This window comes from Caretta caretta, chromosome 2 (genome assembly GCF_965140235.1).
Source record: "Caretta caretta isolate rCarCar2 chromosome 2, rCarCar1.hap1, whole genome shotgun sequence".
NCBI classification, from domain to species: Eukaryota; Metazoa; Chordata; order Testudines; family Cheloniidae; genus Caretta; species Caretta caretta.
Window position 1 is genome coordinate 204680977 of NC_134207.1, and position 26892 is coordinate 204707868.

The 26892-nt window shown below is 42.3% G+C and overlaps 1 protein-coding gene across 4 annotated transcripts in view; it reads left to right on the forward strand.

The window, feature by feature from the left end:
* The window catches only part of RFTN1 (raftlin, lipid raft linker 1), a 115394-nt gene that overhangs the window by 26791 nt on the left and 61711 nt on the right, over positions 1–26892 (forward strand). For all 4 annotated transcript variants that reach the window (XM_048838520.2, XM_048838522.2, XM_048838519.2 and 1 more), the window contains exon 3: positions 11640–11826. In XM_048838520.2, coding sequence (XP_048694477.1) covers positions 11640–11826 — 187 coding nt within the window. The remainder of the gene's footprint in view (positions 1–11639; positions 11827–26892) is intronic.

Below are 26892 nucleotides of genomic sequence, written 5' to 3' on the forward strand. Positions count from 1 at the left end.
GTAAGTATGAGGAGCTTATTGAACATTCTATCTTATTTAAATTCCAGATTTCTCTTGCATATTCATCACTGTTTTCTTTGTTGGGAATATGTAATATACTGCCCTTCAAAGTCAAAAGAAAAACTACTGAGAATGTCACTTAACATAATAAATCAAGAAAACAGCATGAAATATTAACAGCCAGTCTCTTGCCTGACTATGACGGAGTCTGAACTCTGCTTTGAGATTATTTTGCTTGGAGGTTCTTTAGAATTTTGGAATCTCCTTTGCTCTCCATTCTCATCTCTTTAAAATAATAATAATAATAAATAAGTCAATAATGTAGGTTTAATTAAATATTACTTTAAAACCATTGGGCTCAGCTCATAACAATTGCATTTTAATATTAATGTCTCAAATGATTAAATCCAAGCAACATCGTGTCAGAGACATCTTATTATCTTCTGTAAGTCTAATTAGTTTAGCATTTCAGTCAGATTGTTTACTTTGCTTTCAGTTCAAGCATTCTTAGGAATTATTATTATTTTATTTTATGATTTTACAATGCTGTCCAGACACAAATACTCATGGGAAATGTGTTTTCTGCTTTGTGTTTTCTCCAAGTTGTACTAACAATGTTATCATTGCTTGCCGATGAAGAAAATTTCTTGTATATTGTGATTCTTTGATGACACTTTCATTGCTGTTGACAAGAACCTATTTGCAGCCTTAATAAGGAAATGCTTTTAACAGTAAGAAAAAAACAACTTGATTGTATGGCAAACCAATGCAAACTATTTACGGTTGTGCCAAAGAAAGTTCAGCTCTGTCATATGTAACGTGGGAAAAAACTTTGTTTGTAATGGGCAACTGTTTATTTCCTTTTGCTTGGAACTGGCATTTAAAGCTTGATCTTACATTTATTATGTCAATGACAAAGCTCTTGTTGGCTTTAATTGTGCAGAATCATGGCCTCAGAGAATAGCAATATTTCTCTGGTAATATTTATACCATGTTCAAATATAACCTTCTTGACCACTCCTCTTCAGAATAACTAATTAGACTTATTGAAGGTTAATTGTTGGAAGGAATGGTGATGGTGACCCCTTTCAGTGTTCAAAACCAACTGTTCAATTAACTATTGAAAAATACATAGTGCTTGCATTACAGTAGCTTTTAAATTTTCTGATTTATAAGAGGGCAAATTGACCTTTTCAGGCCTATGCTGTATCATTACACCATGCTGGGAAGGTCAATGCTCTATCATAGTGGTTTTCAACCTTTTTTCATTTGCAGACCCCTACAAAATTTCAAATGGAGGTGTGAACCCCTTTGGAAATCTTAGACGTAGTCTGCAGACCCACAGTGTCGAAGACCCTTCTTCTATGGTAATGACAACCTTTCGCTGACCCCTTAAACATAGTTGGCGGCCTCCCATGGGTCTGCGGACCACAGGTTGAAAACCACTGCTCTATCACTAAGGGCTATATACTCCACACCTTAATCCCGCAGAATGAGGTTAGGGCCTGTGTGAAGTGGAAGTGAGGCTCTGTGAGTTGTTCCTTCATGTAGCTGCCAATGTCCTGTCTGGAGAAACCCTGTGTGGTTGTTGGGCAAAAAAAGGGGGAATGGCTAGGGAACAACTGGGAGAGGTCAGAGAGTAGTGAGTCGCATGTTTCTCCTCCTAATGTGGCCTCATGTCTGCATTTAAAAAAAAAATGCTGCTCAGAGCCCATTAACTCCTCCTTGCAGCTCTGTGTACACCTTTCTCCACACAGAAGAGTGACTAAACGCAACTGTACCCCAGGAATAAATGACTGTGTAGCAAGGGAGCTTGTCAGGGCCAGGGGTGATTGAGAGGAACATAGAGGATGACCCTCTCAGCATCTTCTCAGGGATCAGTGGTGTGTGGTCCTTAGTAACTTGTGTGTCCACACCTTCTGTCCCACCTACATTGCCACTAGCATTGTAGTGCAAGGGAGGATACAGTGATGCTACTCACCCTCCCTCACAGCAGTTTTTCATGGAAGTGTTCCACTCTTGTGTATTTTTACTCAGGAGGGGAACTTAAGAGTCTAGAGTAGAAATCCTTGCTGAGAGAGACAACATGGCCCCCTTCACTAAATGGAGAACTGAAATAGTGACAATTAAAAGCCTGTTTGAAAATTCTTTAAAAACATGTCCTAGTCAATATTTATCTATCTAATGCATTGAAAGTAATTACTGGAATTTTCCTTTAAAATCAAGCTGGGCAGGCTTTGCTGTCAGGGTGAAGCTGATTTGGCTCAGGAAAATTTTTTTTGTAATTTTTTGTAATTTTTTTTCCTGATCTGAATAAAGATTTTCAAGATTCTTTTCTTGAAATATGGGCTTTTCTGCAAAGACCAATTTCTTCCCCAGTTCTAGCATCTTCAACCTGTGCTGACTTTATGTGTACTACAGGTTGCTAAAAGGTCGTAATTTCAGCAGCTCTGATAAAATGCATCCTCAATACTTGTGGACAATTACCTGTCAAACTTGTTCATGCAACTTGTTCACACTTGTTCATGCAAATTAGAGCTGGTCGGAAACCAAATTTCTGTTTCATGGGAAATTCTGAAATTAGAATTTTTGTTTGTTGCTTTGTTCTGAAACAGAGCAAAACAGCCAAAATTTTGAAACTTCCTGTGGGACAAAAATTCTCCAAAATTTCTAATCAGAACCACAGAAACATTTCATTTCAATAATGTTGAATCATTTTGATAATGTCAATGGCTTATGATATTTAAATATATATTATATAAATAAAATAGTTGAAACAAAATGAATCAAATTCATAAGCTAGAAATGTCTTGATGTTATTGAAACAAAGTCTAAACAATAAGTAGATTTTATCCAGTCAACATTTTTGTTGAAATTGGTACATTCCTGTGAAACATTTAGATTTTGATAAAACTTCCTTTTCCACCAGAAAACTCTTCTGTCAGAAAAACAAACTTTTTTTGTATTTATTGCAAATACAGATTTTTTTTGTACGTGCCCATGGATATGCCTTCAAGTATTGAAGGTTGTACTTTAGAAACCTGTTTAGAACTTGGACTTAAGGAAACTAAACCCTGTTTTTTATTTATATTTATTTAAATTAAGCAAAATAGGGTGTGTTGGAAAGGAGTAAATATTAAATAAAAGTACCGGTCCTCATGCGAACTAAATGTCATGTGCTTTCCTCTGAGATCCTACATACAGAGCATAGATAATTACATAGAACAGAGTCATTCACCACATCTTCCTATTCTGTCTATACAACTGATGGGTTGCTAAAAGAGGCAGTAAATATGGCCAGGAATTCACACATAGACCCAGGGTTTGTGAGTAAAAATGTCAGAAACCCTGTGAGCATAGGGCTAATTTATTCATCATCCATGCCTGTGCTCAGTTGTAAACCCTCTTCTCCTAGCGCTGGCCTCACTGCTGCTCTCTGGATGTGCTACCATTAGCTTCCTCCCAGCAGATTTGTAGCTGTGACCCTGCGAGTGAGCTTCGCAGGATGCAACAGAGCAAGCTGATGCTGACGTAGACGTCAAGCCTGCAATCAGCTCCTTCTAGATGCCGGGGTCTGCCTGCTCCATTGTAAAACCCTGCAGGATGTCCACTAATGTGGGCTGGCGCACTGCAGCTTTACTGCTGTATTAGGGGAGCATTGCCTTTACCTGTTTTCATCTTATGCACCAAGTGTGCACCATGTTTTAGCCATGTGCTACTACAGACTGCTTGCCTTTGCACCACATAACAGAGAAGATATATGTATATTCTGCATATACATATTTCTTTTTAAATATGTATTTTTTGCCTTTTGTTATAAAAAATTCCAAATAGACCATTTTCTATTACATCACACTGCAAACTGGGCAGCCATCTAGATCTTTTGGGATTTTAGAATAATTGCCTAATGCAATTATTGCCTAATTGCAGGCATGAAAACTTCTGTACAAGGGAACACAAGTGAGTTAAAATGGGTCCAAAAAAATAAACATTGATTTTATGCAACAATTTTATCAGCAGTGTCACTGTCCTCACGGGGTAAATTAGTCTCTAGCAGTTGTGGGTGACTGTGGCCAAGGGCTAAAAAGCTTAATCTAGGAAGTATGTTAAAAGTTAATGCTCTAAAGTCACATTAAGTAAAAATATTAATAAATAAATAGATTTTTTTTAAAAGAAAAATCCCATAACATAGGTTGTTACAGCTTATAGTGAAGCACTATGCCCATTCTCCTTTTTCTAATTTTTTAAGTGGCAGTGCTCAGAAGTTGAGGCTCTAAATTTCACTTGTCTTAAAAATGTTATAATCTGGTTGAGGGATTTCCTCTAGTTTTCTAACTATCTTAAAAATATTTTTAAAAATACTCCTCTAGTGCAGAGAGATTAAATAAATACAACTTTGGCAGATAACTAACAAATGCTCTTCCCGGGGCTATGTTGAGTTCCTTGATTATGTCGTTGCACAAGTAGAAAGAAAACAAAAGGAGTAATGTTTACTTTAGCTGTGTTAGAAACATAAGGTATGGAGAGGGACATTACTCCTTGTCAAATGGGAAAGGTTAAAATTCGGGGGAAAGACATATTAAGTCAAACCAACTCAATAGCTTTCTAACTATTTCTAACAAGCCTCGTGGATAAGGGACAAGTGGTAGATGTGGTATATCTTGACTTTAGTAATGCTTTTGATACTGTCTCACATAACCTCATAAACAAACTAGGGAAATACAACCAGATGGAGCTACTATAAGGTTGGTGCAGAATTGGTTGGAAAATCATTCCCAGAGAGTAGTTATCAGTGGTTTACTGGAAGGGCATATCAAGTGTCCATTTCTGTTCAATATCTTCATCAATGATTTAGATAATGGCTAAGGTTAAGATTCTGTTGTTGGTATTTTTAGTAAAAGTCAGGGACAGATGGCGGGCAATAAACAGAAATTTACGGAAGCCCGCCACCTGTCCCTGACTTTTTCTACAAGTACCCTGAGGGGAAGTCAAACAGAGCGCTGCTGGGGCTTGCAGCTGCTCCAGCCCTGCCCTTGCTCCTGCGGCAGAGGCTCACCCAGCCCTGGCTGCTGCTCCAGTGGGCCAAGGACTGCTGCTCTGGCGGCAGGCTGTCAGTCAGCAGTTCGGCAGTCCTGGGGCTGACCTCTGGTCAGGTTTCTGGGGGCCACTGCTCCAGCATCCCTGGGGCTGGCCACTGGCTGCTTTTCCAGTGGCCTTGGGGCTGACTGCTAGCCAGATGTTCCAGGGGCCACTGCTCTGGGGCTGGTTGCTGCTCTGGCTGCTGGCTGCTGCAACAACAGACCAGGGGCTGACCGCTAGCCAGATGTTTTGGTGGCCGCTGCTCCGGCAGCCCCGGTACTAACAGTTTCTCTAGCCCTACCCCAGAAGAAGTCTCAGAGGTCCCAGAAAGTCATGGAATCCATGACCTCTGTGACAGAATCGTATCCTTAATAATGGCATAGCGAGCACACTTATAACATTTGCAGATGATACCAAGCTGGGAGGGGTTGCAAGTGCTTGGGAGGAGAGGATTAAAATTCAAAATGAACTGGACAAACTGGAGAAATGGTCTGAAGTAAATAGGATGAAATTCAACAAGGACAAATGCAAAGTACTGCATTAGGAAGGAACAGTCAGTTGCACACATGCAAAATGGGAAATGGCTGCCTAAGAAGAAGTACTGCGAGAGGGGATCTGGGGGTCATAGCAGATCACAAGCTAAATATGAGTCAACAGTATAACACTGGTGCCAAAAAAGCAAACATTGTTCTGGGATGTGCTAGCAGGAGTGTTGTAAGCAAGACACGAGAAGTAATTCTTCCGCTCTACTCTATGATGATTAGGTCTCAACTGAAGTATTGTGTTCAGTTCTGGGTGCCACATTTCAGGAAAGATACGGACAAATTGGAGAAAGTCCAGAGAAGAGCAACAAACGTCTGCTGCAGTTTCCACGGTATGCATCCGATGAAGTGAGCTGTAGCTCACGAAAGCTCATGCTCAAATAAATAGGTTAGTCTCTAAGGTGCCACAAGTACTCCTTCTAAAAACGATTAAAGGTCTAGAAAACATGACGGATGAGGGAAGATTGAAAAAATTGGGCTTGTTTGGTCTGGAAAAGAGAAGACTGAGAGGGGACATAACAGTTTTCAAGTACATAAAAAGTTGTTACAAGGAGGAGGGAGAAAAATTCTTCTCCTTAACCTCTGATGATAGGACAAGAAGCTTAAATTGCAGCAAGGGTGGCTTAGGTTGGACATTAGGAAAAACTTCCTGTGAGGGTAGTTAAGCACTGGAATAAATTGTCTGTGGAATCTGAATCATTAGAGGATTTTTAAGAGCAAGTTAGACAAACACCTGTCAGGACTGGCCTAGAATACTTAGTCCTGCCATGAGTATAGGGGACTGGACTAGAAGACCTCTCGATGTCCCTTCCAGTCCTACAATTCTATGAATCTATGATTCTATGATTATTTTCAGATTTTGTTAAGATATTTGCATAATATGAAAAGTTTAATATATTTATATGATTGTCCTCCTAATCATGGGTGCGGACAACTGATGTATTATTTCACATAATTTCCTTATAGTTCTTATTTGTGAAAGGTGTAGACTGCAGCTTCCCAGAGTTATCCAAGTCTAATTGTTTGATACAGGTGGAACAGCCCACTGCATTTGTAATATTCTTCTCTCTTAATATCTGATAAAGGATGCATCTGCTTATCTCAGCATAGACGCTAGCACAATTGCTATGGGTGTTTTGGCTTAATTCCAGGGGTTATGGAGTCCTTAAGGGAACAACAGTATTTATAAACATTGGCCCAGAACCACAAAAAGACTTGTTCTAATTGTCACATTAAGCTCCTAAATCCAACATTTAGGCACCAGAGTTCATCAAAACTTCACTCATCTGCTGCCTAATTCTGTTCATTCCTAAAATCCCTTGGCGCCTCAGTTTCCACCATTAAAGTTCCCTAGGCCAGCGGTTCTCAAATTGTTGGTCAGGACCCCAAAGTGGGTTGGACCCCTTTTTAATGGGGTCACCAGGGCTAGCTTAGACTACATGGGGCCAGGGGCTGAAGCAGAACCCTGAATCCCACCGCCAGGGGCTCAAGCCCAAGGGCTTCAGTCCTGGGGATTGGGGGTCAGGTTACAGGCCCCCTGCCTTGGGCTGAAGCCCTGGGGCTTTGGCTTTGCCCCCCTCCCTCCCAAGGTGGTGGGGCTCGGGCCCCCCTCTCACCCCACCTGAGGTGGTGGGACTCGGGCAGGCTCAGGCTTTGGTCCCCCATCCTGGGGTCATGTAGTAATTTTTGTTGTCAGAAGGGGGTAATGGTGCAATGAAGTTTGAGAACCCCTGCCCTCAGCAAAGCCTAAGTCCTTTTTGTGGATTTAGCTCATTGTCTTTTGGAACAGATCACCTTGTGATTCAGGGACAAGACCTGGGATAGCCATAAGTGGGTGAACACTGGGAGCTTTGGACATCACCAGTGCCATTTTCTATGCAAACACGGGGACAGTGCTACCAAAGTAAATACTCTCCATATCTTTACGTGGCTTCTGAGAGGGTCACTATGGTTGACAAAAGGAAAGAAGTCCAAATTATCCCCTCTGGTGCAACAAGCAGAGGAGACAGAGATCCATTGGACTCTGTCCTGTGGGACACTAGGGGAGTTGCAGATTTATGGCATCATCTGCCCATCATAAGAACTTGTTAGAAGCCTCTCTGCAGGGACTAGGCTTTGCAGGGTTTTGGGGAAGAAGGAGATGGACCTAGGTACTAGTCGCTCTCTGTGGTGCCATTCCTTGCTAGCCTTTCTGAGTTCTGTTTCAAATTCCGAGAGGAAGTTAATGCTGTTGGAAGCAGTGTTGATTTCTGTGGATTCTCCTGCTCAGCTACTAGTTTGCAGCCAGAAAGTGTTCACCAAATGGTAGCCTTGTTCCAGAAAGAGCTGTGCAGTCAGGAGAAGATGAGGCCACCAGAACAACTCCAAGGAGTCCCTTTGCTGTAGCTGCCTCTTCATCTGTGATTCTCAGTCTTTGCTTCCCTGTGGACCTCAGGATCTGTGAGGTTGGGAAATTGCACCTCCACCTTGCACAGGCCCAAGCACCTGAGGGAACAATCCCCTTCAAATTTTTTACAGTTCACCCTATAGAATTCTGTGCCTGCTCTGCCTCCCTGTGTTTCTCTGCAGGAGGGAAACAATCTGAGATCTCTCCTATTAGCAATATAGAATTTATGGGCTAACCCTGGAGTTGTAGACTCCAGGAATCTCATGGCCCTTATGGATGTCAGTTGTTTCATGGGGGAATATTCTTTTCCTTCTCTAGGATCTGTAAGATACTGTTTAATCTGTTGGTAATGAGTACTGCTGGAAATAGTTGCAGCTTCAATTATCAGCCAAGCAGCAACCTAATTTGCCTGGGAATCAGTTCCAAACACACCCCACACTTCTGTTTCTACTTTCAACTTTAGCTAAATTGAAAAATACAGCATCTGTCATTTACAAGCTTCTCACATTCTCATCTAAACCTAGACTGAATAAACAGAGCAAACATTGAGGTCAGGATGTGAAGTGTAACTATAAACATGGAAATGTGGAGCAGAATCTGCAAAAATGTTAGTAGAGCTACAGTCACTTTAAAACCAAGATTGATACCACAGAAAAACCTGTTCAGAATTTACTGGACCTGTGGCAGGATACACAGGTTTGCCGTGTGTAATTATTGTAAATACTGGAATTGTGGAAAGGTTTGCTCTGCCACTGACCTGCTGTGTGACCTTTACTTCACAGCTTCAGTTTTCCCATCTTTAAAATGTGGATAAATCATACTTTGAAATGCTTTGAGATCTTCAGGTGAAAGATGCTATCAGTTATTGAAGTCAATAGGACTTGTTCCATTGACTTTAATTGGGGGTTGGATGAGGCTCTATGAGAGTGTTAAGATAGATGGAAATAATACTAAGGATTTTTAAAGTGCTTGTCTTGGGGCACAAATATGTTTGCTTTGACATTTTCCCATCGTATTTGGCATTTGGGAGGAAGTAATTAGGCAACTGTCTCATACTAATGTGCTGACCGCTGTTCCCTCTAAGCTGTGTGCGTGTGCGTGCGCACACAGATCCTAAACCCCATGCACACGGCAAAACACTGCGCGCACACTAATTTGCACAGAAGAAATATTTTGCGCACATGGCCTGTCAAAAATTAGAGGGAACATTGGTGCTGACCTTCTTTTAGATCCCCAAATCTTTCTTTTAGGGTGTATGCAAAATAATCCAGACATAGGTAAAGACACATTCAGTGTCCATGCCCAAGGTAAGCATGAGTAAGGCTGCGAGTTTGTCACAGATTCCGCAACTTTCCATGACCTCCGTGACTTTTGCAGCGGCCGGTGCACCTGGATCAGAGGCAGCTCAGGCAGCCCCTGCACCAGTCACACCGGCCTCTGCTGGGGCAGTTCTTGGGCCACTGCCCCCCACCCCCAGCACAGTTTGGGTATAGAAGGGGACAGGGGTTGGGGCAGAGGACGGGGTGAGGCGGACTCTCAGCAGCGCTTACCTGGGAGTCTCCCCGGAAGCAGTGACATCCCCCTTGCTCAGCTCCTAGGTGAAGGCATGGCCAGGCAGCTCTGTGCGCTGCCTCTGCCTGCAGGCATGGCCCCTGCAGCTCCCATTGTTCCTTAAACAATAGCTCTGAGAAGTGAAATCACCCCTATTCATTGATGTAGGGTGTTAACTCTGAAGCATACTGAGGATAAATCAATGTCAACATTAACTGTCAACATTTTAGCAGAAATGTTCTGTGGGTGAGTTTTTATATCTCAAAACATAGGGTAGACTAGATAACCTAGCTCTTTACTGTCCACTGGCTAGTGTGGCATTGTTCTCTACTACATATGCTCTAGGGGTTTGTCGAGGTCAGTTCTAAATTTCTCACACAATAGGGCTCCCACCATTCCCTTTGAGAAACTATTCCACATTCTTGATAGATCTCACTGTTAGAAAGCTATTTCAGCCTACATTTTCTTTTTATTAATATAATTACTTCTCGTATACTCTGGGGCTCACAGTGAATAGTCATTAGAAGAAGTGGAAGGGAGAGCTCTCCAGAGGAGGTAGGCGTTTTGAACAACACATAAGTAGAGTTTGGACACTTGGGCTTTTCCCTCCACTTTACTCCCTAATAGGACCAATATAATTAACAGCGTGTTTCATTATTTATATTTATTATACATTATTTATTGGATAGCTCTTTTTATGAACCCCAAGTGATTTGTGTGCTGTTATAGATCTTAGAGAGCTGAAGTGTCTGTCACCATGTACATTTCTTAGGTTTCTCTCTTTATTTACACAATTAAAAAACTGTCATATAGCTTTCAATCAAAAGCTTCATTATCCTTGTCTGGAACACGTTCTTATGTGTTAAGAAAAAGTGTACATGGCATAGCTATCCTATTATTATTTAAATTATTCCTCACTATTATTGGTTTTGAATATTTATTAGTTTTTGATAACTTCTTTCATTATTCATAAAGGATACCCACACAATCTGATGGGAAATGAAATACAATAAACCTTTATTTTGCATAACTAGCATCTTTCAACAAACTCTATTCCAGTGCAACTTACAGCAAGGGTCCAGTCCTGTGGGGAGCAGAGCACTTCCTGCAAACGGCTGAGTGCTCTCAACTCCCATCGATTTCAGTGGGCATTGAGGGCACTTGGCACCTCACCTCACAAAACTAGGCTCTTGGGTTGTAGTTAGTTAAAAAAATAAATGATAGCCGAGGGAGAGAGGAATTAAACAGCAAAGCCAGGGAGGAAAGATGTGTTTGCAGATAACACTTGAAAAAGTATGGAGAGTGGCTGAGGCAGGTGCAGGAAGGTTGTTGTAAATGATTTACAGAGTCTCTTGTCAAGTATGCAGGGCTACTGGGATAAGATAGGATCTGTCAGACTGGATCAGACCCAAGGTTCATCTGTTTGTAGTAGCCGGCACCAAGTGCTTCAGAGAAAGGGATAATAATCCGCAGTAGGTAGAGTGTGGGTGGGAAGATTATCCCACTTATTATGACTGGATATTCTTTTTATTCATATGAATATCCATTTTTTAAAATCTTGCTGGGATCTTGGCCTCACTGGCATTATGTTGCAATGAGTCCCGCAGTCTGTGCATTGTGCGGAAAAAAGAGTGCTTCCTTCTATTAGTTTTGAATTTGTCATCTTTTACATTCATTAATGAATGTCCCCTTGTTCTTGTGTTACATTTTGACCATTGGTGCTGATCATTATAGTGGGATAGAATGATGTCTCCTGAAACTTGGAATGGTGCCTACTGCTGCATTTTTACTAAGTCTTCTCTCCCCATGCTATCCACGAAAAATCCAGCAAACTTTGTATTTTATTGTGAGTCTGACCCTTTACATCTAATTGGACAAATCATTTATGCAGTAATTAACCCTTTTGCAAAACAATCTGTTAACAATTCTGGAATCAAGTAAACCTCAGTTAGCTACAGGTAAATCAGATGGAATGGTGCACATCAGTGTGAAGCATGCTTACTTCCAAAGAGGCTGGAATACAAAAAAAGATAGTTTACTTTAGGATTATTGATCAGTTTGTTTTTTGTTTTTGTTTCCAGCTGAGCTACCAAGATCCTCTGCAATCAGGCTCTCTTCCTGGTGTGATCTTCCATCTCAGCTGCAAGAACTGTATCAGCAGGGTTTCATCTTGGCTGCTGTCCACCCTTTTGTGCAGCCAACTGATAAAAAAGAGAGGACTCCCCAGGAACAAATCTTCAGGGCTGTGCTGATCAAGAAGACAGAAAGGTAAAGCACTTCCAGTGAGCTGGGATAAAAATAGACAATGAGATTTCCTGCTGAGTTTTGACCTAGATCAGGAAATTATAGCAATGTCATTGCTAATGTTTGCTGTGCAAGGCTTGGATATTTATTTGTAGGCTTGAATAGACTTAACATGTTCTTCATGTTTATAATCCATCTGCATTTTGTCAGCTAAGACAGAAAATAACAAGTTGAAATCTGCTTTATATTTTGGAATGTGTTGTCATGAAAAAGCAAACAATCCCTGTGACTAATAATTTGCTAAAACAGTCCATTTTGTGTCCTTTACTCTAATAATTTATTGGATTAAATGCAGCTAGAAAAATATTTACTTTGAAGAGGCATACAGCCAGTGGATAACACAATTAATCTGAAAATTGTAAAGTAACGTGCATTTTTGTACCTATCTACAAATTTTACCCCCAAAACTATAAAAGTACTTTTAATTTTCCAACCCAGTACAACTCATTTAAAATCAACAGAAAATGAGTCTGTTTGCTTTATTCTGTGTTTAAAATTGTACTGAGTATTTTTGTGTAATACATTCAGTGGCTAGGGATGAATAAATAAAAGGGAACACAATTCCTTCTATGTTTTAATCTCCCAATTTAATAAAAATCAATAGATTTTTCTGCTTAGTCATTCCAAACAGAGAGAGAGAGAAATTGAGAATAAACATTCATAATAGAATTAAAATTTTTAGTAAAGAGTTTTGAAAAATACCTTTAGACTCATAAACTTTAAGGCCAGAAGGGACCATCATGATTATCTAGTCTGCCCTCTTGCATATTGCAGGCCACAGAACCTCACTGACCCACTGCTGTAGTAGGCCCATAACCTCTGGCTGAGTTACTGAAGTCCTCACATTTTTTATTTAAAGACTTCAAAGAGAATCCGTTTCATGCTGGATTGATAGCCATGGGGACCACAGTCCACTATTTGCAGGACAAGTACAAACAAGCAGTGCAGTCTTCTCATATCACAAATGCTTCTCAGCATTGCTACGATACGGTCTAGATTAAAGGCCTGACGCTGAAGCTTGCAAGGATTATCCCCTGCCTCAAAACACTAAGCCTGCTGTGGACGATGTTGAGCAATAGGCAGATACGTGTCCATTTGGACGACAAAGTCAGCTCGCCCCGGTTCCTCAACAATGGATTGCCATAAGGCTCAGTACTCATGCCAACGCTCTTCAATGCCTACACGAGCAACATGCCACCAATGAAGTCGTGCAGATTTGTATATGTGGATGACTTTGCTCTGGCAACACAAGCAACCACCTTCAATAACATCAAGTCGACCTTGAACGGGGACCTAAACACCATGGAGGAGAATCTCCGGAAATGGAGGCTCAGGCCAAACCCTCACAAAACAGCAGTCACCGCATTCCATCTTGATAATAGGAATTCTAAGCGCACCCTGAAGGTGACCTTCTGCTGCAACACTGTGCAACATGACCTCTCTCTAACTTATATAGGAGTGAAGCTGGACCACACACTAACCTTCCATGACCAGCTGAAGAAGGTAGCCCCTGAGACGAAGACAAGGGTCTACCCGGTCCAGAAACTGGCAAGCACAAGCTGAGGAGCATTAGTGCTATGGACATCAGTGATGGCCCTTGTGTATTCCCGAGCTGAGTACTGTGCACCGGTGTGGACTGAAATAGCCATACTCAACTTGTTGATGTCCAACTAAACATTGCAATGTGATGTATCACTGGAACCCTCAAGTTGACCCCAACACCCTGGCTGCCCCTGCTGTTGCACATCGCTTTCCCATATATTCACCGCAATGCCAGAACCCTCTGAGAAGTCCAGCGAATCGAGAAAAACTAATGTCTCCCCATCCACTAGGACCTCAACGATGTCCCTCACCACCGCTTGAAGTCATGCAAGCCCTTTTGGACCTATGCGCTTAACTTATAACAATGTGACTTCAACCCTGATGGAGCTTGGAAAGCTGAGTGGAGTTCGCAAGAAGTCACAAACACCTTGTGAAAGACCTGATGCAGAAGATCCCTGGCTTTGATCTTCCGTGAAGCTTATGGACAGAACCAAACAGAATTTGCATAAACCATGGCAGATGTGGACACTTGATGCACAAATGGAAAATTAAAAGCCCTCCAATATGTAACTGTGGGCACCTCAAACAGACTGTGGAACATATAACAACATAATGCCTGCTTCACAAATACGAAGGAGGCATCACAGCATTACAATCCTCTACTCCTGATTCAATTATCTGACTTAAACATTTACATGTGAAATTATAGTTGTTGTTCTACATCTACATCAGCCATAAGAAGAAGAAGCCCTACTATGCTGGAATAATTTCCAGGAATTAGAGGGTATTTCATTCTCCATTGCCTATTCTTGTCCTTATCTTTTTCTGCTGAGGATTCAGGCAAGGAGGCTAATTGTGGTTTGGATACTTGTTCAATAGAAATTGGAGTCAGACCACTGTCTCACTTCATACAGCCTACCAAATGATCATCAGACAGTAGTGACTTGCCATTCCTACCAGCTGCAGATAGGGCCAAATTTGAGCCAGTGGCCTAAGGGAGAAAGGCTCCATGTTTCATTACAAATTACATATAGGCATTAAGTATCCCAGGTAGATTGACTTTTTAAAAGAATTGTCATTCTATACGGACCTGCTTTGGGGCTTGTCTACACTACCGGCCAGATAACGGGCAGCGATCAATCCAGTGGGGGTCGATTTATCATGTCTACACTAGACATGATAAATTGACCGCCGGTTGCTCTTGCATAGACTCTGGTACTCCACGTCAACGAGAAATGCAAGGAGAATCGACGGGACACCGCAGTGAAATCACTGCAGTAAGTAGATCTAAGTATGTCGATTTCAGCTACATTATTCACATAGCTGAAGTTGCGTAACTTAGATCCATTTTCCACCTCCCCCCCCACATAGTGTAGACCAGCCCTTCTTTTTATAAATAAGGAACTTCATGCTGTTTTGCAACCTACCAATATTCTTGACAAAAGGGATCACAGTTTTGTGACTGAGACACGGGACTGGGAATAAAGAGATGTGGGGTCTGTTCCTGTCTCTTCCACAGATGTCCTGCATAATATTGGGCCAGTCACTGACCAGAGCTGTGCCTCAGTTTCTCCAGTTGCAAAATGGGTAGTAGTTCCCATATGAGTAGCTCCCTTGAAGTTACTCAGACTACTTGCTTAAATTAAACACATGCTTAAGTGTTTTGTTGGGCTAGAGAGCTCAGCACCTTTCAGGATTGACTGTAAAAGTGGGCTAGTGGGCATGTACATGACATTATCTTACACTCAGTGAGCTTGATTTGTCAGTGCCTTGCACCTTGTGTAGTAATTTACACCTGCGTGAAACTGAACCAAATCTGAATTCTCTGCTCACTTGTACTGGGGACAGTGTTTTACACCCACTTTGCATATCTGTGAATGAGTATACAAGATATAAGGAAGTGGAGAGTCTGAGTCAGTCAGAGTCCTGTTATATTCACGCTCTATTTGTTTGCATTCCCTTAACTCCCATCTCTCAGTTTGGTTCACTGAGTCTGAATGGGTCTAAGATGGTGTAATTTATGTGTTTAGGCAATGAAAAGGAGGTATAGCAGAAAAAAAACCCAACAGAAGGGTGAATTACACCAGTTTAGACTCCCTTAGAATCATTTAGGTGGCCTCTGACTTTGGCCAAATGTGTGATGGTGGCTACTGCCACAGAACAAGGGAGAAATGCGAATTTTGAAGATCTCAAGCAGAATGAAGAGAGATGGGCAGCTGACTAAACTCAGATAGCTGTGGCGAGGGGCTGGGCAGAAGGCTTTTTTGCGCAGTCTGTTCTGCAGTCTAAATGGAATAACCCTGATTTTACATGACAGAAAAAAAGGATTTCAAGGCTGCTTCAGAAAAATCATCCTTATCAGAAGACATTTTATAAAATAAAATAAAGGACATGTGATTAATCTGTGATCAAGTAAAAAGACCAGTTAAGTATCTTTAAGTTTGGCAAAGGTCTGACATCTATCACTGTCAGGGTTCCTTCCCCACTCTGAACTCAAGGGTACAGATGTGGGGACCCGCATGAAAGACCCCCTAAGCTTATTCTTACCAGCTTAGGTTAAAAACTCCCCCAAGGTACAAACTTTACCTTGTCCTTGAACAGTATGCTGCCACCACCAAACATTTTAAACAAGGAACAGGGAAAGAGACCACTTGGAGACGTCTTCCCCCAAAATATCCCCCCAAGCCCAAAACACCCCCTTTCCTAGGGAGGCTTGAGAATAATATCCTAACCAATTGGTTACAAAATCATCAAAGACCCAAACCCCTGGATCTTGGAACAATGGAAAAATCAGTCAGGTTCTTAAGAGAAGGATTTTATTTTTAAAAAAAGAAAGGTAAAAATCATCTCTGTAAAATCAGGATGGAAAATACTTTACAGGGTATTCAGATTCAAAACACAGAGGATCCCCCTCTGGGCAAAACCTTAAAGTTACAGAAAACAGGAATAAACCTCCCTCTTAACACAGGGAAAATTCACATAAAACGAACGATAAACTAATCCGCCTTGTCTGGTTTACCTATACTGATTGCAATATTGGAGACTTGGATTAGGATGGGTTGGAGAAGATGGATTTCTGTCTGGCCTCTCTCAGTCCCAAGAGAGAACAACCACGTAAACAAAGCACAAACAAAACCCTTCCCCATCCCCAATATTTGAAAGTATCTTGTCCCCTTATTGGTCCTTTGGGTCAGGTGCCAGCCAGGTTAGCTGAGCTTCTTAACCCTTTACAGGTAACATGATGTTGCTTCTGGCCAGGAGGGATTTTATAGCACTGTATACAGAAAGGTAGTTACCCTTCCCTTTATATTTATGACAATCACCTTTGTTAAATTAAACAATTGGGTGGAAGAAGATGATTGTTGTATTTGCTGAACACACTATACCTAATGAGAGCTTACATTTAGTGTTAGAAGATTGTAGGCAGTCCAGCTCCAAGCATAAACTCATTAGCAAAGTCACCTACCCTTTGAACCAGAAATGGCCTCTTTCTGTTTTTGTAATATCACCAAGAATGCACACAAGAGCTGTGCTAAGTCAAAAAAAATCTTTTAGCTTTCATGAGCACTCAATCTCACTATTCACTGCCATTCTGTATGGTGCATCTGAAAGACTGTAGAGCTTACTTATTTTTCTAATGCTTCTTATTAACACTGATTGTTTTGATGCTATTGTTTAAACTTTCAGTTCTCTTACAGTGATCATTATCTGTCCTGTTTTTCTCCCACATCCTTCCTTGCTTTCTGAAGATAGCAGAAATCAAAGAGTTTTGTTAGTTTCTTTTTTGTGCAGTACTATCAATCAGGTATTTGTGTGTACCTAGACATCTAATTGTACCTTTGAATTAGTCTATATACTTCCATCAGCATTACTCCATTTTATTTCAGACTGATATTTTAACATGGTTGCTATTGACATGCATTTCTAGAATTTTGTTTTTCGTGGGATCACCCCTCCTAGACATGTGCTAGCAGATGGTATGCCTAGTGGCCAGAGCAGGAGATGGATGTCAAGGCAGCTTCCTGATGCTTCCAGCAACTCACTGTAGTCTTCCTGTGCTTTAGTTTTCCCAGCTATAAAATGGGGATAATAATACTTACCCCATCCTGTAAAGTACGGTGAGATCCATGGATAAAGGTGCAATGTAAGTGCAGTATATTACTGCTGCTGCTGTTGTTCTGGCATTGTCTTTGCATTTTAACATGCTCAGTGTGGGTTTGCAACGTCATTGTATGGCTTTTTTTTAACATTACCAGGACATTTCCATTAACTTACCTAGGTATTTTTATTGACCCCGTTCTGCTAACCTTATAGAGTACCTGTGACAGAGCACTGGGCAACAGCAGCTGAGCCAGCACTCTGATCACTGCAGCTCCAATTAAACACTGCAGAACAAACTCTGTTAAGAAGAGCTGTACCTAATTGGTGGGTGGAGGAGACCTGGAAGGCTAATTAAGCCATTAGGCAGAGGTACAAAAAGGCACAGGAAAGAAGTAGGGAAGAGGATGGGGACAGGGGGATATATATATCTTCCATGCTTGCCTCAGGAGCTGAGGGCTCCCTAAAACTGAAGGAGTACGGCTGTCTGGTGTACGAGGGTGGTGGGAATCAACATGGTAAATAAACTACACTGGGTGTTTTACCACGATGAACGTCTCTGAATGGTTTGTGGACTTGAGCAGAAGCAGGAGCAAGGGGGCCCTGCCACACATGGAGGCTTGTCTGGATTCTTAGCCAGTGCAAGGGTTTGGCAGCCTGCATGATGGAGGAGACCCTGCAATGGCTGGTAAAACATCGAGAATAAATGCAGAAGACCCTGCAAAGTTTTGAACAATCCCACCACAGGGAGAGGCAGGCTTTGTTTGCTTGGCAGGCGGAAAAGCCTGAAAGATTTCATAAGGGAACAAGCCAACATGCAGCAACACCTCCTACAGAATGTGATAAGTCCCATGGTGGGGGGTGGTGCCTGGACACAGGGCGTAAGACTATGTAAGATGGGCCCTGAGACATGATCCTGATGCATTCCTGTGCACTATTGAGAGGGTAGCTATGGGTGCAGGTTGGTATAAGGCAACCTGGGCCCTGATTCTGACTCCCTATCTGTCAGGGGAAGCCCAAGCAGCATATGGTTTTACAAAAGGTAGATCGTATCAATCCAACCTGATCTCCTTCTGTGAAAAGGTAACAGATTTTTTAGACAAAGGAAATGCAGTGGATCTAATTTACCTCGATTTCAATAAGGCATTTGCTACGGTTCCACATGGGGAATTATTCGTTAAATTGGAAAAGATGGGGATCAATATGCAAATTGAAAGGTGAATAAGGAACTGATTAAAGGGGAGACTACAGTTGGTCACAATGAAAGGTGAACTGTCAAGCTGGAAGAAGGTTACTAGTGGAGTTCCTCAGGGATCAGTTTTGGGACCAATCTTATTTAATCTTTTTATTACTGACCTTGGCACAAAAAGCAGGAATGTGCTAATAAAGTTTGTGGATGATACAAAGCTGGGAGGTATTGCCAATACAGAGAAGGACCGGGATATCATACAGGAAGATCTGGATGACCTTGTAAACTGGAGTAGGAGTAATAGTAATAGGATGAAATTTAATAGTGAAAAGTGAAAGGTCATGTATTTAGGGATTAATAACAAGAATTTTTGTTATAAACTGGGGACGTGTCACTTGGAAGTAACGGAGGAGGAGAAGGACCTCAGAGTATTGGTTGATCACAGAATGACTATGAGCCGCCAATGTGATATGGCTGTGAAAAAAGCTAATGCGGTCTTGGGATGCATCAGGCGAGGTATTTCCAGTAGAGATAAGGAGGTGTTATTACAATTATACAAGGCACTGGTGAGACCTCATCTGGAATATTGTGTGCAGTTCTGGTCTCCTATGTTTAAGAAAGATTAATTCAAACTGGAGCAGTTACAGAGAAGGGCTACTAGGATGATCCGAGGAATGGAAAACCTGTCTTATGAAAGGAGACTCAAGGAGCTTGGCTTGTTTAGCCTAACCAAAAGAAGGCTGAGGGGAGATATGATTGCTATCTATAAATATATCAGAGGAATAAATACCACGGAGGGAGAAGAATTATTTAAGCTCAGTACCAATGTGGACACAAGAACAAATGGATATAAACTGGCCATCAGGAAGTTTAGACTTGAAATTAGACAAAGGTTTCTAACCATCAGAGGAGTGAAGTTCTGGAACAGCCTTCCAAGGGAAGCAGTGGGGGCAAACGACATGTCTGGCTTCAAGACTAAGCTTGATAAGTTTATGGAGGAGATGATATGATGGGATAGCCTAATTTTGGCAATTAATTGATCTTCAACTATTAGCGATAGATATGCCCAATGGCCTGTGATGGAACGTTAGATGGGGTGGGATCTGAGTTACTACAGAGAATTCTTTCCTGGGTGTCTGGCTGGTGAGTCTTGCTCACATGCTCAGGGTTTAGCTGATTGCCATATTTGGGGTCGGGAAAGAATTTTCCTCCAGGGCAGATTGGCAGAGGCCAATCCTTTTTTGCCTTCCTCTGCAGCGAGGGGCATGGGTCACTTGCTAGAGGATTCTCTGCACCTTGAAGTCTTTAAACCATGATTTGAGGACTTCAATAGCTCAGACATAGGTTTGGGGTTTGTTACAGGAGTGGGTGAGATTCTGTGGCCTGTGTTGTGCAGGAGATCAGACTAGATGATCATAATGGTCTCTTCTGACCTTAAGGTCTATTATTCTATGATATATGGCTCTGAGTGAAGAGCAGGCCAGGAATTCCGAGATGGTGAGGGCAGCCATCCTGGATCTGGTGGATCTGTCAATTGAGAAGTACTGCGAAAAGTTCAGATCCACAAGATGGACTGGGGGTTTATGGCCCTGGGCAGTTCCCCAAAGGTTGCTGGACTGGGCCACCTGCTGGTTGAAACCAGAGGGGAAATAATGAATGTTCTGGTATTAGAACAGTTCCTTCAGGGCCTCCCTAAGAACATACGAGTGTGGGTCAGTTGGCCTCGACCAGGTATGGTGGATGTGGCCATGAAATTGATGGAGGAATACAGAGACAGACTTTCCCAAGAAAGAGGAACAACCCAGAAAAGAGGATCTAGAGAGTGGGAGGAAGAGCAGAGAACCCACAGCAAGAAGGGGCATAGAGAGGATGAAGGAAGAACCCCAAGGAGCTCTGGCTGGGGCTTGACCCATTACATGCTATCAGTGCAGGTGACAGGGGCACATAAAAAGGGACTGCCCTTATACAGAGACTGAGGTTTTGCCAAGTTTTGTGGCTGGGCCAGAACTGGAGGGAAGAAACAATGACAGAAACTGTCCACCAATTCGGTAATGGTGGGGAGGACATTCCAGAGGGGCCTTGTGGATATGGCCTCAGGTTGCTCTCTTGTCTGGAGGGAGCTGGTGAAGTCTCACTGGATGGTTCCAGGAGCAACTATGGACATAGAATGTGTCCATGGGGATAAGAGACACTGCCCTATGGCTCAATGCCCCGGAAGGCCAAGGGAGGTTTAGTTGGAAACAGGTTGCAGCAGTGGAGGGGCTGGAGTCCCTTCCCAATATGGAAACAAGGTGGTGTAAAGAATCCCAGGTTGGGGAAAAGGAAACCAGAAGGGAGAGAAAAGAATAAGCCCATGGGAGAAACAGTAGAAACCCTTAAACAACAAAGCCCAAGTCAGGAGGAAAAGAGACCTCCCCAGGAAATTGAAGGTGGGGGGATAGGAATTTAGGAAGGAGGTATGGGGAAATAGACAGCCCAAACTCCTTAGGAGAGGTTGAGGGACATATGGTGGTCCCTGCAACACAATCCCACGGAGAGGAAACCCAGGCACTGTTTGGAGGTTTGGGAGAATCTGAGACTCTGAGGGATCAGGAGATAAAGGGAGTAACCTTGATCTTCTGCCAGATACTCCCCCTATTCTCCCCCTTTGTAATTTCCCATGGTGCCCTGGTGTGAAGACTTGTGGGCTGAGGTGGAGGTCTGCTCCTCTGACAAAGTGTGATTTATGTGGGTGGAGAATGTGCAGACCCCACAAGGCAACCCAGATGATCACCCCAAGGACAGAGAGAGACTCTCACAGGGTGACACCTCAAATAAGGGTGGGAGAACATGGAAAGAAGACTTACTGTCAGGTAAGGGGGGGAGGTTTGTGAGAGAGCTCTGGGCAATAGCAGCTTGAGCCAGTGCTCTGGTCACTGCAGGTCCAATTAAACACTGGCAGGAAGGAAGTCGGGACAGGGGGAAGCAGACAGAGGGAGGGAGAGATTACTCTTCCCTTCTTGCCTCAGGAGCTGAAGGCTCCCTAAGACTGAAGGAGTAAGACTGTATGGTGTACAAGGGTGGTTGGGTATCAAGATTGTAAATGAACTGCACCAGGTGTTTTACCAGCATAAAGGTCTCTGAGCAGTTTGTGGACTTGAGCAGAGGCAGGAGTGAATGGTTCCTCTGCCACAATACCCATTTCAAGTGAATAATGAAATAGGGCTAAATTCTCCTTCTGGATGTATATGAGAAGGAAGCATTCATAGCAGATAGTGGGAGCCACATGCATCTAAAGGAAGGTTTTTGCCCTTAAAATGTTAACTTTGTTATAAAGAATATTAGAAAGACAACAGCTATTTTTCAATCAACATGAAAATTTACGTTGCATTATGGACATTATTAATGATGATGATGCATAAACAAATATAAGCATGTTAATTCTTTAGAAGCAATGGGGTGATGGCAGGATATCACGTCGTTGAAGGACTCGATTCAGCTCTCATTAAAGTTAGTGGAAAAACTAAACATGCATCAGTGGAAAGTGGATGGGAATCTGGGAGGCAGTGACCATGAGTTGGTTGAGTTCAGGATCCTGACACAGGGAAGAAAGGTAAGCAGCAGGATACGGACCCTGGACTTCAGGAAAGCAGACTTCGACTCCCTCAGGGAACGGATGGGTAGGATCCCCTGGGGGACTAACATGAAGGGGAAAGGAGTCCAGGAGAGCTGGCTGTATTTCAAGAAATCCCTGTTGAGGTTACAGGGACAAACCATCCCGATGTGTCGAAAGAATAGTAAATATGGCAGGCGACCAGCTTGGCTTAACGGTGAAATCCTAGCGGATCTTAAACATAAAAAAGAAGCTTACAAGAAGTGGAAGGTTGGACATATGACCAGGGAAGAGTATAAAAATATTGCTCGGGCATGTAGGAATGAAATCAGGAGGGCCAAATCTCACCTGGAGCTGCAGCTAGCGAGAGATGTTAAGAGTAACAAGAAGGGTTTCTTCAGGTATGTTGGCAACAAGAAGAAAGCCAAGGAAAGTGTGGGCCCCTTACTGAATGAGGGAGGCAACCTAGTGACAGAGGATGTGGAAAAAGCTAATGTACTCAATGCTTTTTTTGCCTCTGTCTTCACTTACAAGGTCAGCTCCCAGACTGCTGCGCTGGGCATCACAACATGGGGAATAGATGGCCAGCCCTCTGTGGAGATAGAGGTGGTTAGGGACTATTTAGAAAAGCTGGACTTGCACAAGTCCATGGGGCCGGACGAGTTGCATCCGAGAGTGCTAAAGGAACTGGCAGCTGTGATTGCAGAGCCATTGGCCATTATCTTTGAAAACTTGTGGCGAAAGGGGAAGTCCCGGATGACTGGAAAAAAAGGCTAATGTAGTGCCAATCTTTAAAAAAGGGAAGAAGGAGGATCCTGGGAACTACAGGCCAGTCAGCCTCACCTCAGTCCCCGGAAAAATCATGGAGCAGGTCCTTAAAGAATCAATCCTGAAACACTTACATAAGAGGAAAGTGATCAGGAACAGTCAGCATGGATTCACCAAGGGAAGGTCATGCCTGACTAATCTAATCGCCTGCTATGATGAGATTACTGGTTCTGTGGATGAAGGGAAAGCAGTGGATGTATTGTTTCTTGACTTTAGCAAAGCTTTTGACACGGTCTCCCACAGTATTCTTGTCAGCAAGTTAAAGAAGTATGGGCTGGATGAATGCACTATAAGGTGGGTAGAAAGTTGGCTAGATTGTCAGGCTCAACGGGTAGTAAGATCAATGGCTCCATGTCTAGTTGGCAGCCGGTGTCAAGTGGAGTACCCCAGGGGTCGGTCCTGGGGCCGGTTTTGTTCAATATCTTCATAAATGATCTGGAGGATGGTGTGGATTGCACTCTCAGCAAATTTGCGGATGACACTAAACTGGGAGGAGTGGTAGATACGCTGGAGGGCAGGGATAGGATACAGAGGGACCTAGACAAATTGGAGGATTGGGCCAGAAGAAATCTGATGAGGTTCAATAAGGATAAGTGCAGGGTCCTGCACTTAGGACGGAAGAACCCAATGCACAGCTACAGACTAGGGACCGAATGGCTAGGCAGCAGTTCTGCGGAAAAGGACCTAGGGGTGACAGTGGACGAGAAGCTGGATATGAGTCAGCAGTGTGCCCTTGTTGCCAAGAAGGCCAATGGCATTTTGGGATGTATAAGTAGGGGTATAGCGAGCAGATCGAGGGACGTGATCGTCCCCCTCTATTCGACATTGGTGAGGCCTCATCTGGAGTACTGTGTCCAGTTTTGGGCCCCACACTACAAGAAGGATGTGGATAAATTGGAAAGAGTCCAGCGAAGGGCAATAAAAATGATTAGGGGTCTGGAACACATGACTTATGAGGAGAGGCTGAGGGAACTGGGATTGTTTAGTCTGCAGAAGAGAAGAATGAGGGGGGATTTGATAGCTGCTTTCAACTACCTGAGAGGTGGTTCCAGAGTGGATGGTTCTAGACTATTCTCAGTGGTAGAAGAGGACAGGACAAGGAGTAATGGTCTCAAGTTGCAGTAGGGAAGGTTTAGGTTGGATATTAGGAAAAACTTTTTCACTAGGAGGGTGGTGAAACACTGGAATGCATTACCTAGGGAGGTGGTAGAATCTCCTTCCTTAGAAGTTTTTAAGGTCAGGCTTGACAAAGCCCTGGCTGGGATGATTTAATTGGGGATTGGTCCTGCTTTGAGCAGGGGGTTGGACTAGATGACCTCCTGAGGTCCCTTCCGACCCTGATATTCTATGATTCTATGATTCCTTAAGCACTATAACAGCTTTAACTTGGAGTCACGGACAGTCCCCTTGGGCACTCCAGTCTACCTTGCCACCCAGGCAAGCCTGCCTTTGTGATAGATGGTCCTTTACAACAAAAATCACAATAATATTGAGGTTACTCTAAGTCCAAAAAGACCAGTCATTTACCCCAGGCCAATTGTACCTCAGATCTCAAACCAAAGACAACATTTATAGCCAATCCTGTAATAAACTAACTAAAGACTTATTAACTAGGAAAAAAATCAGTTATTAACAAGTTTGTTTACACTTACAGGAGATAGTGCTGCCCTCTTATTTACAATGTCCCCAGAAAGTGAGAACAGGCATTTGCATGGGACTTTTGTAGCCAGCATTGCAAGGTATTTACGTGCCAGATATGCTAAACATTTGTATGCCCCTTCATGCTTTGGCCACCATTCCAGAGGACACGCTTCCATGCAGATGATGCTCATTAAAATAATGTGTTAATTAAATTTGTGACTTAACTCCTTGGTGGAGAACTGTATGTACCTGGCACTATTTTAACCGCATTCTGCCATATATTTCATGTTCTAGCAATCTCAGATGATGTCCCAGCACATGTTCATTTTAAGAACACTTTCACTGCAGATTTGACAAAATGCAAAGAAGGTACCAATGTGAGATTTCTAAGGATAGCAATAGCACTCGACCCAATGTTTAAGAATCTGAAGTGTCGTCCAAAATCTGAGAGGGATGAGGTGTGGAGCATGCTTTCAGAAGTCTTAAAAGAGCAACACTCTGATGTAAAAACTGCAGAACCCGAACTACCAAAAAGAAAATCAACATTCTGCTGGTGGTATCTGACTCAGATAATGAAAATGAACATGCATCAGTCCACAATGCTTTGGATTGTTATCAAGTAGAAACCATCATCAGCATGGATGCATGTCCCCTGGAATGGTGGTTGAAGCATGAAGGGGCATATGAATCTTTAGTGCGTCTGGCACATAAATATCTTGCATTGCCAGCTACAATAGTGCCATGAGAATGCCTGTTCTCACTTTCAGGTGACATTGTAAATAAGAAGTGGGCAGCATTATCGCCTGCAAATGTAAACAAATATGTTTTTCTGAGTGATTGGCTGAACAAGAAGTATGACTGAGTGGACTTGCAGGCTATAAAATTTTACATTGTTTTATTTTTAATGCAGTTTTTTGTACATAATTCTACATTTGTAAGTTCAACTTTCATGATAAAGCGATTGCACTACAGTACTTGTACTTGCAGGTGAATTGAAAAATGCTACTTTTGTTTTTTTTACCGTGCAAATACTTTGTAATAAAAAATAAATATAAAGTGAGCACTCTGCATTTTGTATTCTGTATTGTAATTGAAATCCATATATTTGAAAATGCAGAAAACATGCAAAAATGTTTAAATAAAGGGTATTCTATTATTAATAGTGTGATTAATCACAATTAATTTTTTTTAATCACTTGACAGCCTTACTAAACAGTAATAAGTCATCAGGACCAGATGCTATTCACTCAAGAGTTCTGAAGGAACTCAAATGTGAAATTGCAGAACTGCTAACTGTTGTCTGTACCCTATCATTTAAATCAGGTTCTGTACCAAATGACTGGAGGATAGCTAATGTGATGCCAATGTTTAAAAAGGGCTCCAGAGATGATCTCTACAATTACAGGCTGGTAAGCCTGACTTCAGTACCAGGCAAACTGGTTGAAACTATAGTAAAGAACAAAATTGTCAGACACATAGATGAACATAATTTGTTGGGGAAGGGTCAACATGGTTTTTGTAAAGGGAAATCATGCCTCACCAATCTACTAGAATTCTTTGAGGGGGTCAGGAAGCATGTGGACAAGAGGGATCCAGTGGATATAATGTACTTAGATTTTGAGAAAGCCTTTGTCAAGGTGGCTCACCAAAGAATCTTAAGCAAAGTAAACTGTCATGGGATAAGAGGGAAGATCCTCTCATGGATTGGTAACTGGTTAAAAAATAGGAAACTAAGGGTAGGAATAAATGGTCAGTGTTCAGAATGGAGAGAGTTAAATAGTGGAGTCTGTACTGGGGTCTGTACTGAGATCAGTCCTATTCAACATAATCATAAGTGATCTGGAAAAAGGGGTAAACAGTGAGGTGGCAAAATTTGCAGATGATACAAAACTACTCAAGATAGTTAAGTCCCAAACAGACTGCGAAGAGCTACCAATGGATCTCATAAATCTGGGTGACAAAATGGCAACAAAATGGCAGATGAAATTCAATGTTGATAAATGAAAAGTAATGCACATTGGAAATCATAATCCCAAGTATACATCTAAAATGATGGGGTCTAAATTAGCTGTTACCACTCAAGAAAGAGATCTTGGAGTCACATCCACTCAATGTGCAGTGGCAGTCAAAAAAGCTAACA